Raw genomic sequence first — 14,835 nt, 5'->3', positions numbered from 1 at the left:
AACTGCATAGGGTCCAGGGTGGGTGGCAGTGAGGAGCAGATGAATGATTTGACCAGCCGCTCGAAGCACTTCATGATGACAGAGGTCAGTGCTATCGGGCGATAGTCATTCATGCTGCTGGCCTTGGTGTTCTTAGGCACAGGGACGATGGTTGTTTAACTGAAAATGCTTAGAGTTTGTATGTAGTTACTACTCTTTGCCGTTTTATTTTAATAACTTCTTGTTGACAAGAAAATAGATATATGTTAACATAAAATTAATAATGTCAAAATTCCCTTGGAGCAGTACCAAGATAGAAAAACACTAGGGGCACTGCTGAGCAGGTTCTTGTGGTATAACGTGACGTAGGGCTTTACGTGGTGTAGTCTGTTAGAGATGGCGTCCCTTCTGCAGCCAGACAGGGTACTCTACCTAGTTCGCGGAGAGAAAAAGATCCGATCCGCGTTGTCTCAACTATACTTCTGCCGTTATTGCAGCGAATTGCGTTCACTGGAATGTGTGTCACATGAAGTAAGTTGGCTTAAATATTTATGCAATCAGAATTGTTCTTAGTTTTCCGGTATGATCAAGCGAGCCAGTGTAGTTTGACATCTGCTCCCGCCCAGATTCCGCTTCGCAGTTTCAGTTCTTTGAACCCATTGGCTTATCGATGTGTCTGTTCATTTATTTCGTCACAGCACAGTTATTCTATTGGTTGCTTCATGTGTTAGTCACGACCAGCATGCTTATTTTTCAGTTAACTTAGCTAGGTAGCTAGCTAGTGCTTGGGGGAAAAAACAACAAAGATTGGCTATAAGGATGCCTTATTTTACTGTTATTGTATTTTGTCTGTATCATATCTTCGTCATTCTAATACCATTACATCTCATATTTAGACCTGTTTCTTATTTTGACGTTACACAATATAAGTTGCAAAAGCATAACGAAGTATGTGAGTAGTATGTAAGCTCGATGACTAGCTAGCTAGCTAGCCACCACACCCGAATAAAAACACAGGAGCCAGACTGCTGGCTAGCAACTTATCAAGGGTAGCCTAACATTCAGAAACATTAGACAGCCTTTCCAACCTACCAACTACTCTTACAGTCGGAATCCTACATTTAGTAGTGTTTGTCTGATAGACTTCTATATAACAACAGCAGTACATTTGTTTGTTAGTAAATACTGTGTAATGTGAGCATGTTAAGCATCATGGTCTTGTTCCTAGGTGGATTCACACTACTGCCCTAGCTGCCTGGAAAATATGCCGTCAGCAGAGGCAAAACTTAAAAAGAACAGGTATCCCTTCAAATAAAAAGGATCATGGCAATAATCTCAAATGAAATATCAGACAGTGGTACGGTACAGCGCAGTATTATTGACAGTGTTTCTTTCTGTGCCCCAGGTGTGCCAACTGCTTTGACTGCCCATGTTGCATGCATACTCTGTCCACTCGGGCCACCAACATACCTGCCCCCCTTCCCGATGACCCCACTAAGACTACCATGAAGAAGGCCTACTATCTGGCATGTGGGTTCTGTCGCTGGACCTCCCGAGATGTGGGCATGGCTGACAAATCCGTTGGTGAGTATAGTACCAGCACCTCTAATAGGACCAGCCATGGTGTTTGTGGCTGTTTGTATCAATTATCTCTCCGGCTCTCTGACCCACTTTCCTTACATTTGATTGAATGTGAAAAAGTTTCATATTTGGCTTTTAGTGATCTCTTTCTCTCTGTGTCTCCCTGTAGCCAGTGGTGGATGGCAAGAACCAGAGAACCCACATACTCAGAGGGTAGGTTTCATGAACACACAAATAAGAAGTATATGTACAGTTTACATTACATTGAAGCAGTAACAGGCAGCGTGACTAAGCAGCTATGTCTTTTTCAGGAAATGAGAACGCGTGCACAAATGAATGCCCTCTTTCTACCTACTGTTATGACACAGTGCTTGTGATTGTGGTGTGATTGGGATGTGATTGTGTGTGTGTGTGTTTCAGATCAACAAGCTGATCGAGTACTATCAGCAGCTGGCCCAGAGAGAGAAACTGGAGAGGGACCGGAAGAAGCTGGCCAGGAGGCGGCCTTTCATGCCCCAGGCCTTCTCGGTAACACTGCCCTGTTTGTCCAGAAACGAGACCCCGCACACTTAAGATTCTCACCTGCATGGGATGTACTGAGTGGAAATTAAAGCACCGGTTTATTTTCTCTGATCACCTGGGCTATCACCTCACAGACATACAATAACTAAACATTGCATGTGTAATCTCACCCTGGAAAACGATTTCACTAAAAATGTGCTTCTTTGTTTTATCTGCTGTTAATCTTAACGTTTACTACTTACTACCACAAAGTTTGAAGTGCTGGGTCTGAAATTAACATTTTATCTATACTTTTGTGTGTATCATTAATAGTAAATAAGCTCTCCGGTGTAAACAAAAAAGGCTGATTTCCAACCCTGCACTGACCGGGCAACAGTGTGGGCTGACCTCTGAGGCTGACCTCTCCTTGCAGCTTCTTGCCTTCAGTACTGTTGCATCTCTTATGTTGCTGTAACTCAACTCAATTCAGCTCCACACAGCTCAACTCAAACAGCCATTTCGATGTTGTTTTTTTTTTCTCTGCTTGATTGCTTTGGTTTCACATGGCTCTGTCTCTTTCTCCCCCCCCCCCCCCCCTCCCTCTTTTTTTCTTTGCTTGTGCTGTGCACGCTGATATTTTGGTTTTTGCATCCCAGCAACACACTATTCACGTGGTGGTGAGTGGTTCTTTTTCACAACTATTATTATTAATCTGCAGAATGTTCTGTCTCTTTCAGTGAATATGGGTCTTTTTTCCTCTCTTCCTTCCCCTCTACTACTTCTTTAAGTTTCCCACTGTATCTAACTCGACATAAAGTGGCACTGCTGATCACATGAGTGTCTGTAGGGCTAAAGGCATTCCATTTGCACAATCAGCCCCTTTATGTGTGGCTTGAGGAAAGCAGAACTGGTTGACAATGCATCAGGTGAAAGTGACAGAGTAGTATTTCAGACGTTCAGGAAAATTACTGGGAAAACATTTTGAGGGATAAGATCAGTTTTCAGATGTAGCTTTTACCATGTGTTTAATGACACGTAGGACATATATTCATTGTAGCGCTGTTGGTCCTTTTAAATTGTTATGTTGTAGTTATATGTTTATACCAAGCGCAGATGTAATAGATAAATCATGACAAGTTGTGTGTGAAAGAACTTGAATGCACATGGGTGAATATTGGCTGCCTCCATTGAGTTTGTGAAAATAGTTAAACGCACACCTTTTGAATAGATTATCCAGCTTATACTATGGTCCCTTGAAAATGTAATTTTACATAAGAGGCCTCATTTGGGTTTTTTGTTCCATTGCTTTACTGCTTGGTCAGCCGTGCCTTCTGATACCAGTGTGAAGTTCTGTTTAAGTTCAGTCAAACATGCAGTGACCGAGTGAATAGTACAGCTATTCACTCGCTGGTTTTTGTGAAGCTTTGAGATATTTGTGGTATTTGACAAAGATTTGATGGTCGCATAAACATTCATTTGTTTAACCAAATCAAACAGCCACTTGGTCAAAGGCAAATATAACCTTCAGGCATTATCAAGGAATCATGCCAGTCCTGTTGAAAGAGGCTAACGATAATCAAGACAGGGTTGGCAAATCAAGTCAGGGCACAGTTCCAATGGTATTTGGAGAATAGGGAAAGGTATTGACTATCTCCATATGTTAAGAGGCGTGGTCCCTAGCTACTGCTTGGACACCTTTGTCCTTTTGTGTCATCCTTGCTCTGCACTGTCTTCCAGTTTGCATAATCCATGTTAAATTGATCTGTGGAAATTATTCGCTAAATTGGTCAATTATGCACATAAATGTCTCGGTCGCAATGTGTTTTCTTTGCATGAAAGTTATAAAAGTTACCCTTTTGCATGTTGCTATGGTTACAGTGGTTGATTTGTTCTTTTTGGCCAGTGCATACATTTTATATTGCACATGTAGTAGTAAATTTATACTTTTTACTGCTTGTGGTTGAATGACGTTAACGTATACCTGCCAACTACGCAGAAATAAGCCATGGTAAACGTTTTTATAATACCCTGACCGATAAAACAAACATTTGTTAAGAGGATAAATGTGGAATATGGCCAGAACTGTCATACACCAACTCGTGTGCGTTTGCGTGCACGTGTGTACATATGTAAGCGCCTAACAACTGTGTGTGTGTTGATGCATCTAAAGGAGAAGTATGGCTTGGGCACCAGGCTTCAAAGGCACCGGTCAGGCGCTCCCATCACCAGTCTCTACGGCCTGTCGTGAGTATCCATACTGGTCTCTTTAAACACAGTGCACTCACTAACATGTACTATACTACAGTATCTACGGTCTGTCGTGAGTATCCACACTGGTCTCTTTCAACACAGCGTACTCACAAACGTGCTATTCCGATCTACCAGTTTCAAATGGCAAATCATGTTTTTTAGCTCAGTACAAACAAATCTTTATGATGCACTTGTCAGTGGTGCTTTGACTAGCGGTGGGCACACAAGATTTTTTATATATATCTCCATGTCACACATGATGTACATGTGATGGTTTTCCTCTTAACCTTTTGATGCACATCTGTTTTCATTTTAGTGCTGTAAATATGTGCTTATCTCCTGTCTCTTTCAGCCTTAAAGAAGGGGAGGATCAAAAAGAGATCACCATTGAGCCTGCACAGGCCTTGGACGAGGTGGAGCCACTGCCTGAGGACTACTACACCCGACCCGTCAACCTCCCAGAGGGTAAGGCCTGGGTTATAGTCACTGGCTGGCTGACGCGCGTGGACAGTTGTGGACAGTTGTGGACAGTTGTGGACAGTTGTGGACAGTTGTGGACAGTTGTGGACAGTTGTGGACAGTTGTGGACAGTTGTGGACAGTTGTGGACAGTTGTGGACAGTTGTGGCGTAGTTTTTGCTCTTGGCATAGTTGGTGCTCTGTAGCGTGGTCACAAGAAATGAGAGGGTACGAGTAGGATGTCTGCATAGAACTGCATCCTCTGATGATGTCATTAACGTCACCCTAACGAACCCTCACATACTTGCGGACACTCAAAGTGTAATCAAGCTGTAGGCTCCCACAGGAGAAACATCTCACAACATCACACTTACAGGAGAGCCAGGCCAGGCTTTGCCTCCCTTACCCGTTCCTTCCATAGTGTGTGGTGCATTGAGTCCTAAATTACAAACAAGAGAAATATTTAATCTCAGACATCTTTGGCTATGAGTCTGTTTTATAAGCGTCTTTCCAGGGTGTGGCCATCTTCTTGATGGTGATGAAGGGCTGTGCATGCCGAGAGGAGGGGGTGGGGGAGAGAGGGGAGGGGAGGGGGGGGGGGGGGGAGAGAGGGCAAGAGAGGGGAGGAGAGGAGGTGGGAGATTCTGTTGTGTTATGTCTACCCTGAGAGATGCTCACTTAAACTGGTGGCTTGTAAACTAAGCCCAAAAGGTTTATCACCCAGTCTCCTCCTGTTTCCCAAAGCGTGCCTCCTCCCCATCCAGCCTAATAGGCCAGTTCAGTCCCCCCTGTAGTGTGACAAACTGACACAGGCTCAGAAGTGGAGTACTCGTTTAAGAGAGAGAGTGGGGTTGAAAGGGTGAGCGCTTCCCTTCGCTGCATTGATGTGCGTTTGTGGTTTTTACGGGTTTGCATGCGTGTTCAGTGGGTTGCATGTGTGATGGGGTAAAGGTACCTGCCCTCACCGTGCCCCCTGCAAAGATTCACGAAGGTCTACCCCCATGCCCTCTTCCCCTTCTCTCGACCCCACTAACAGTCTTAGTCACGGGCTTGGCGTGTCCTGGGGCCATGTAATATGCATTCTGGTGAAGGTGTGAATGAAATATGTATGACAGGGAAGATGTTTGTGTGAGTGAGCGAGAGCAGTGATTTTGTGGTTTTGTGTGTGTGTGTGTGTCTGTGTGTCTGTCTGTCTGTGTGTCTGTCTGTGAGTGTGTTTCTGTGTGTGTGTGTGCATGTGTGTGTGTGCGTGTGTGTGTGGTGTGTTGTGTGTGTGTGTGTGTGTGTGTGTGTGTGTGTGTGTGTGTGTGTGTGTGAGTGCAGGTATACCCAGGGTCCTAGTGCAGCAGCGACAGGCAGAGCTGTTTGTTAGTTTGTCTGAGGCAGTTCTGCTCGTGTGTGAGGGTGTGTGATTCAATATTCTCTTCCCCATTTTCGCATGCTCTTGCAAACTAAAGGCTTCTTATTCATTGTGTGTGTGTGTGTGTGTGTGTGTGTGTGTGTGTGTGTGTGTGTGTGTGTGTGTGTGTGTGTTGCAGTGACCACCCTGCGGCAGAGGCTTCTCCAGCCAGACTTCCAGCCGGCGGGGGCATCTCAGCTGCACCCCAAACACAAGCACCTCCTGATCAAACGCTCACTGCGCTGCAGGGTCAGTAACCCCCTCCTCTACCTCTCTCTCACTGGCAAGAGCTAATCTAGGTGATAACACTGAGAGGCAGTGCTGTTACACTGAGTTCCAATTTTCAGTTCTCTAATCAAAAGTGTGCCAAAGTCAGCTGCAGTCTTGACGTGCGCTGAAAGCACACTAGTGACGATGAAAAAGGACTGTTCTGTTCCCATGGAAACAGATGGAGGGTGGCCATTCATGTGGTTAAGATCCTCACCGTTGTACAGTGCAGATGTGGTGCATACACAAGTCATGTCGCTCTGATACAGGAGCATCATCAGACTAGGTCACGACAGTGCCACTGCATAATAGAAATGATGCCCAACAGTAGTGGTTAGGTTAGACTAAAACTTTCTAACAGCAACATCACACAAATAACTAGCACCTTTTATAGTGGATTTTGCTTTTGCGATTTAATAATAGATTTAAAATGCAGGTGTGTGTTTTTGTTTGTCTCTGTGATGTTGGACTGCGCCCACTCACCAAAACCTCTCACTCTGTTTCCACGGTGACTGCATTGGCAGAATTTCTCTGCCATTTGGCTCCTAGTAAATAGATCATATCACACAGACTAGCTTATCTATTAAACCTAAACCTACTTATCTATTTCTCTCTCTCTCTCTATCTGTCTGTCTGTCTCTCTCTCTGTCTCTCTCTCTCTCTCTCTCTCTCTCTCTCTCTCTCTCTCTCCCCCTACAGAAATGTGAGCACAACCTGAGCAAGCCGGAGTTTAATCCAACTTCTATAAAGTTCAAAATCCAGCTGGTGGCTGTGTGAGTATTGCATTATTCTCACATTATTCCGCGCAAATATTTACTCCTTATCTCGCCAGAGGAGCCCGCAGGCCATCCTCTTCATCGGATATTTCATTTTTCAATCACTTCCTTGCAGGAGTTACATCCCTGAAGTGAGAATAATGTCCATCCCCAACCTTCGACACATGAAGGCAAGCAACTTTTCTATTAAAAGATCTTGTCTGTGTTTGGCATATACGACTGAGAAATTAGATGAGATTGCTTCAGCTGAAATGTATTTCTTCAGTTCATTATTCCACCAGAGTTGTGGTTCAGTTATAGTCCTAGTTTGTTTATGTGTGTGGTTGTATTCTATCTTTAAGTGTTTTTCACGCTGATAAGATTTTTGCTTGTGATATTTGTTTTATTTGTATGTTTAGTTTTAATAGAGACTTAATCTATTGTAAAAAGTAGGCAACCAATATTTTTCCATCAGAACTCTGCTGTGTTTATATGTAATTTTGGACTGTACTGTAGAATTGATGGACAGACATTTAGATACTTAACAGACATTGTAAATGTTATATTGTAGGTATTATGAATATGATATAGCTTTCTGCATAGCCGTGGTATGCCTGTATATTGATGGTCTGATATGTGTCCCTTGATTCTCAGGAGAGTCAGGTGTTGCTGACCCTCACCAACCCAGTGGAGCACGTCACCCACGTCACACTGATCGCCTGTGAGGAGAGCGACCCCGACGACGTCAACAGCACTGCCAAGGTACCGCACACCATGGAGGTGTTCCATGAACTGGAGAGAGCAGTGGACTACCACTACTGTTCACTTCAGTGGCCAATGCTATGCTAGCTACTTCAATGGCCAATGTTATGCTAGCTACTTCGGTGGCCAATGTTATGCTAGCTACTTCAGTGGCCAATGTTATGCTAGCTTCTTCAGTGGCCAATATTATGCTAGCTACAATGTTATGCTAGCTACTTCAGTGGCCAATGTTATGCTAGCGTCTTCAGCCCAGGAAGTATGAAATTGACTGCTGTCAGCTAAGATCTTGGATCAATCGAGACAATCGAATGACTTGCAAACAGCACATGACCGAGACCACAGTAACCAAAACCCTACCCTGATTGGTCACACAGGCACATTATTGAAAGCAGCCTGTGGGAAATAAATGTACTAGCCCAATATTAGCCTGATGCTAACTAGCTGAAACCAGCCCTCCGAACACTCCTGACCCCCTGCTGTATACACCCCTCTATCTTTCACTAACACACACACACACACACACACACACACACACACACACACTCTCTCTCACACACGCACATACACACACACACACACACATGGGTGGAGGCAAGCATGGGGAGGGATTCTTATCTAACTGTCCTGGACCTCCACACACAGCTTATTGATGGAGCACATTAATGGTGTGTGAAGGCTAATGCAGAGGTTTGCCCTGGGCCCATAAGTCTGTAGTTTATTTCATGGAGTGTTTACGCTTCCATCAATACAACCAGGGAAGCAGCTCTGCTGGAGTGAGAAGGGTTTCTGCTTGGTTGAGTTTTTGATCCTTTTTTTTCAGTGAGCAGCCTCAGAAGTGTGTGTGTGTGTGTGTGTGTGTGTGTGTTTGCTGAAATTTCATATTGCTCAGTGACTAATGGTACATTTCTGTCTGTATGTACCGGACCGGTATATGTGAATTTATGGAGTTGTTGTGTCACGTTTGTGTATTTATGTCTGCAGGTTATGGTTCCTTCAAAGGAGCTGGTTTTGGCAGGCAAGGATGCGGCCGCAGAGTATGATGAACTGGCTGAACCACAAGACTTCCAGGATGACCCAGAGTAAGAGACCAACCCCTCACACAACCCCTCACACAACCCCCCAACACAGCCCCCCAATACAGCCCCCAACACAACCCCTCACATAACCTTAACACAACCCCTCACACAACTCCTCACACAACCCCTCACACAACCCCTCACACAACCCTTCACACAACCCTTCACACAACCCCTCACACAACCCCTCACACAACCCCTCACACAACCCTCACACAACCCTCACACAACCCTCACACAACCCTCACACAACCCCAACACACAACCCCAACACACCCCATTGCCCCCATGAACCATGCACATCCAGAATGCTTTTAGGGCCAGTGAAATTGCTAACCGTTGAAATGGAAAGGAATCCCTTACTGTTTAAAAGGAACTTACTGGGAAACAGTTTTTGAATAACCAATACAACTGTCATGCAACTTGACAAGAGTTCTATGCCTAGTAAAGATGCGCTGGTCCACTCACGCGAGGCCCAAAGTCACCAATGCATTAAATCAACCAAACTGCAACTTGAACCAGCAATATTAAACAATATGGTGCATTCTTTGGGTTAGGTAAAACTTCTATTTTTAAACAAAAACAGACTATCTTCTGTCGCATGTTAACTACGCCTAACTGGAACGTTCACCACATCAGGAAAAACAAATGCAGCACAAACACTCATGAATTTTGCATTTGTATATTTGCCACAGTGCATGTGACAAATGTCTACAGTCTTTTACTGGAGTACTTATTATTAGATTAGATTAAAAGTAATGTTGTTGATAACTATTCCCAGTACCGCAATCTTCGCCTACAACGTCCAGACAAAACTGCGATGGACATGAGTGGATACCTTTGAACATTTTTCAGGATAGCAGCTCCGACCCAGTTGGTTTTTTACTTCACTAACATCTTTATTTGTGCTTACAACTGACATTGCTCCAAGAAACAGTGGAACAGTTTGTTCGTATTCCTTTGTATAGAATACTATAGCGAGAATATGATAGAAATGTGATCATACATTACTATTATTATATATTCTGTTAAGTTTATATAGTATTTAAGTCATCGTTTATGGCCTTGTAGAGTGATGGAAAGGAGAGAGAAGAGGGTGTGTCTCATTCAGTCATTTGTGTGTTGAACAGAAGTGATAAGGCCGTGAGATAGGTGCATGTGTTGGGAATGTGTTTTACCTTGGCAGCTGAATCAATATGCACCCAATCACTTAGATAAGGGCAGATTATCAGGAGGTTACGTCCTCAAATCTTTTATTTTTTAATTTGTTTTATTTTTTAACTGTAATTTCACAACTATTCATTTCTGCAGCCCTCTAATATGGGGAGAGCGTGAATGGGTCTCTCTCTCGGTCTCTTTTCCTCTCTCTCTCTCTCTCTCTCTCTCTCTCTCACTGTCTTTAACATATGAATCCCATTAATGTTTTACGTAAAACAACATAGGATAGATAACACATTTTCATTCACACCTAGTCACGGTCACTCTTCCATAATGATAAAGGAACGGCTGTCGTATATTCCCACCAGACTTTATTTAATTAAGCGGGACACGTGTAAAACATAGGAGGTCTCATGCCAGTTTACCTGGCTATGAACTATTCCAGCCATCCCTAGCTTAGGGAACCATCTTAACAGGATGTAGTTGCTAGCATAAAAAATGAACTAATTTGAAAGTAAAGTGAATATGAACTTGCCATAATATGAAGCTGGCCAGGCACGTTACACTGAATAAACTTCAGTTAATACACGGGTGCGCTCAATACAGTAACCTGTAGAGTCCCTAAATACACAATGAAGCTAAGTGAATATTTTAACTTTCCGGACATCAGGCAGTCAAGAGCAGATTTGTTATCCAGTCTCTCGGACCTTGAATGTCCGTACTATAATACTACTACAGAGGCATACACCAGACAGAGAAACAGATACACATATCAACACAAACCTGGATACAAATAAATTAGTTATTGTACAAACGCAGAAGATTCTAGTCCCACTAGGCTGGCCTCTAAAGCAGACCATACAAAGACAGGAAGGCTTCAGTTCTTTCCTTAAGTTGGAGTCCAGAAGCCCCATTGCACGGCCATCTCTACGTCAGTATTTCAGACTCACCCGACAAGAACACGTGTAGAACATTCTTAGTCTTTCAGTGGTATTCCATAAGGATCCCACTAGCATAGCAGCACATTTAACATGAGAAAGGAACTTCCACCACCCCATACAGTTGTTTCCTTAAAGAAAATCACACTCACATAAAGACTAATGCTAAAATCTCACAGTATGCCATGCCTTACTGGAATCCATTTAAAGGTATATTGTGTTGTTAATTGTGGGCAACAATGTTTAGAGATTGGCATTGCGTCAGACTTTTTCCAATTGACTTGATAACCTGATAACTAAGACATGTTTGTGATTGCGAGTCAATAGAAGAATATGACCAGCATATGACCGCCTCCACCCCCCCCCCCCCCCCCGACTCCTTCAATGGCAGGGTTTGCTCTGATGGCCACCACTGACGGCTCCAAGGCAGTTGTAAATAAGAGTGGGGAAAGGGGGCGTCCTTGCTGTGTTCCTCTGGAAAGATAAAAGAATGAGTAATAAGACCATTGATCATGGATGCCGCTCTGGGAGTGTTAGTTTTATTTTATATATTAGTTTCACCAGCTTATTAAAACCGGGACCAAAATCAAGCCTCGACAGGGCCACATAAAAAAAAAAACACACTCAACCCTGTCAAAGGGCTTCTCCGCATCCAATTAGATGGCAGCCATTGACACTGTGCTGGAAGAGTTTATTAAGGAAGTGTATAGGCCTTCATGGTTTATCAGTAGAAGGTGTTGACACGTACGGTAGCAGGTGTTGATCAGTATGTATAATGTGTGGCAAAATCGTGTCTAGCCTAAGAGCTAGTACTTTAGCACATATTTTCCTGTCAACTTTAATGAGGCGGATTGGTTGAAAAATGAGCAGGGTCTGCATGGTTTCTCCCTTTATCTGGAATCAATGAAATAAGTGCTTTGTTAAGTGTTGGTGGAAGTTTGAAAAGCCTCCTGAAGTACATTAGTTAGTATTGGAGTTATTATATATGTTTTTTGCAGTACTCTATGGGGAATCCATTGGTTTCAAGGTGGCATTTTTCTTTTCTTCCTGTGTAACTGGCTCATCAAGAAAGGCTGCTTGTTCGGAAGATATGTTTGGAAGGTGTATTTGAGCAAAGAAAACATTATTGCTGCAACAATTTATTTGGAGTGACACGATCTTTACAGATTGTCATAAAACTCTTAAAAAAAAATATCATTGATTCCCCAGGAAGTATGTGGGCGAAGCTTTGTTATTTTATCCTTTTAGTCGAAATAGAACATTCAGAGCACACTCTGACTTCTTTATTGTTCATTTTTTATGGATTTTGAATTTATATTTGCAAATGTTTTTAAATAGGCTTTCAGAATGATGTATGGCCAATTCCCTTTCCTTCTCACTTGATTCTGCTTCCAGTCAATACTTTCTCTTAATGTCCTGGAAGCCTGTGCGATAATCTTGCCTCTGATGTTTTCGATGCTTTCCACACCGACTCCATGCTGTCTGTGCTACCCACATTCATCTCAGAAAAAGTGATGACAAGAATGATGAAAAAATGATGACCAATGTTCAGCAAGGCCTTTAGCAAATGCCTCATCCTTCAGCAGAGTTGAACTCCTTCTCCATCTGCCTCCTCAAAGTTTGTCTTTCTTTATATTCATACAGTTCCATAAAAGTTCAACAGAGGCATGGTCTGACAGAGAGATAATGTTAATGTTATGACAGTATAAGGATGGCTCTGGGAGATCAAAGTAATATAAATTCTTGAGTAGGACTACATTCTTTTTTCCTTGGACTTCCTTGTATTGAACTAATCGTTACACATCAATCATACCCGTCGTCCTCTATTAGCCTGTGAAAGGCAGCTCCGTCCTCTGGGTTTGAGTGCCATGAATATTTGCTTTTATCAAGCAGCCCATCTACAACCTGATCCAAATCTCCTGCCACAATGAGTTGCCCTTGTGCATTTCACATGGGATGATGAAAGAAAGAAAAGTCAACTTAGGTGTGTGTGTGTGTGTGTGTGTGTGTGTGTGTGTGTGTGTGTGTGTGTGTGTGTGTGTGTGTGTGTGTGTGTGAGTGGCACCTCTGTGTAACAAAACTTATTTTTTCATTGCTAATCCAGTTTCTGGGAGTACGGGAATTGGCAATAATCATGTTTTTCTTTCTTCTCCGTGTGAAGTGTGGTGGCGTTCCGGAAGTCCAACAAGATGGGCTTCTTCATCAAGGTGGTGCCACAGCGCGAGGAGGGCGACGTCACCGTCGCGTTCCGGATGCGCCACGACTTCCGCAACCTGGCCGCGCCCATCCGGCCCAGCGAGGAAGGCGACGCCCCCACCGAGGCCGTCTGGCTCACACACCATGTGGAGCTGAGCTTGGGGCCTCTGGCACCCTGAGCAGACTATACACACACACACACACATACACACACACACAACCACAACTAACGTGAGCTCCCAAATACATATCAGAGAGAATAAATCATACAGACTACACACACACACACACACACACACTTCCAAACACTCACAAAATCACACACTACTTGTTAGCCCAGAGACCTTGTCAGCTACATGCTAGCCAGCTAGTCATTCAACATGTACTTAGGAAGCTATTTAACTGCATGCAGTTGCTGTGTCCTGTACTGGTCATGTCCTGTGCCCTTGGCAGAGGGGATCCTGCCACAGGGTTTTAGAGTGCAATGGCGCTGTTCCTCTTCGCACAGTTTATTGTTAGCAAACACAAAGGAGGCTGTAGAGGAGACGGCTAGTGGAACAGAAGCTCATTCAGTGTTCAGAGGTGAGGCAAGGTCCGGTTGGATCCATGCTGGAGAGTGAAATGACATCAGCAAGGTTTTTTTTTCTCTTTCTTTTGTTTTATTTATTGATTTTTTTCGAAGGTGAGATTTTGAAGCAGTATAGTTATGATTATACAGCGATAGTGTATGTTGTTAAAACAACCGTTTTCATACATGTTCTTTTGTTGGTAATTTTGCCTTATTTGTTTAACACATTTTTCAAAGAAGAAGGCCTGTATTAAGATGAGCAGATGAATGAATATGGTTATTGAATATGTTTATATGTTGTTGTTTTTTTTTTTTGCCTGTGTAGCTTGCGGCCCCTCTTTGTTGGTTTCCCCCACAAGTCACCTTGTGAAAGCTTTTATTAGGCATATTTGCTGACTTTTGACCTTTTTCTTAGACATTGTCCTCAATCTCAGCATTCCTTGCCTTCTGATGTCAACGTAAAACTGTTGTGATTGCAGATAATTTAGAGACGATTTGTCATTAAATTTGTCGCGTATTCTGCCGTTTTTGTGCCCCATCTGGTGGCAAAACTTGCAAATGAATTGGCTTCTGCTTTTAATCAATAAAACCCTACATGCAGCATTTGAGTCTGGACTTTATTGCAGTACCTGTAATTTCCACATGGTGTCAGCAGCGTACTACAGGATTTATTTCAGACTGCTGAACTGGTTTAAGATGAAACTGTCCATTGCTGTCATAATGAAGTTCATGGATGTAATGCCCGTGTGAGCTCCACGGTCAAGGGGGTTATACTATTCTCAGCGAACGCAAGTCGTGAGTGTTTTGTTAACATTGGCACGCAGAACTGCGTGCAGTAAACTGCACACATATGGCAATCTGGACCTATTATTGTGTATTTTTAGAAGCAGCAGATGTGAACAAGCATCCATGTTTCATGTTGCCAGATAATCATCACGCAGTATGCA

At 43.3% G+C, this 14,835-nt stretch overlaps 1 protein-coding gene across 1 annotated transcript; it reads left to right on the top strand.

Moving 5' to 3' along the window:
- Positions 1-375: 375 nt before the first annotated feature.
- On the top strand, positions 376-14,451 carry dctn4 (dynactin 4; the record flags this gene model as incomplete). The annotated part of the gene is made up of 13 exons (XM_080841240.1): positions 376-510; positions 1,208-1,278; positions 1,385-1,563; positions 1,730-1,773; positions 1,981-2,088; positions 4,232-4,305; positions 4,664-4,776; positions 6,308-6,417; positions 7,135-7,208; positions 7,327-7,381; positions 7,845-7,952; positions 8,934-9,031; positions 13,286-14,451. 13 exons carry the CDS (start codon positions 376-378, stop codon positions 13,497-13,499), a joined length of 1,383 nt encoding a protein of 460 aa, XP_080697366.1. The 3' UTR covers positions 13,500-14,451.
- Between the last annotated feature and the right edge of the window lie 384 nt (positions 14,452-14,835).

This window comes from Sprattus sprattus (genome assembly GCF_963457725.1).
Source record: "Sprattus sprattus genome assembly, chromosome: 6".
Lineage (NCBI taxonomy): Eukaryota > Metazoa > Chordata > Actinopteri > Clupeiformes > Clupeidae > Sprattus > Sprattus sprattus.
The sequence above is the reverse complement of the archived record's forward strand: the minus strand, read 5'-3'. Positions and strand labels throughout refer to the sequence as shown.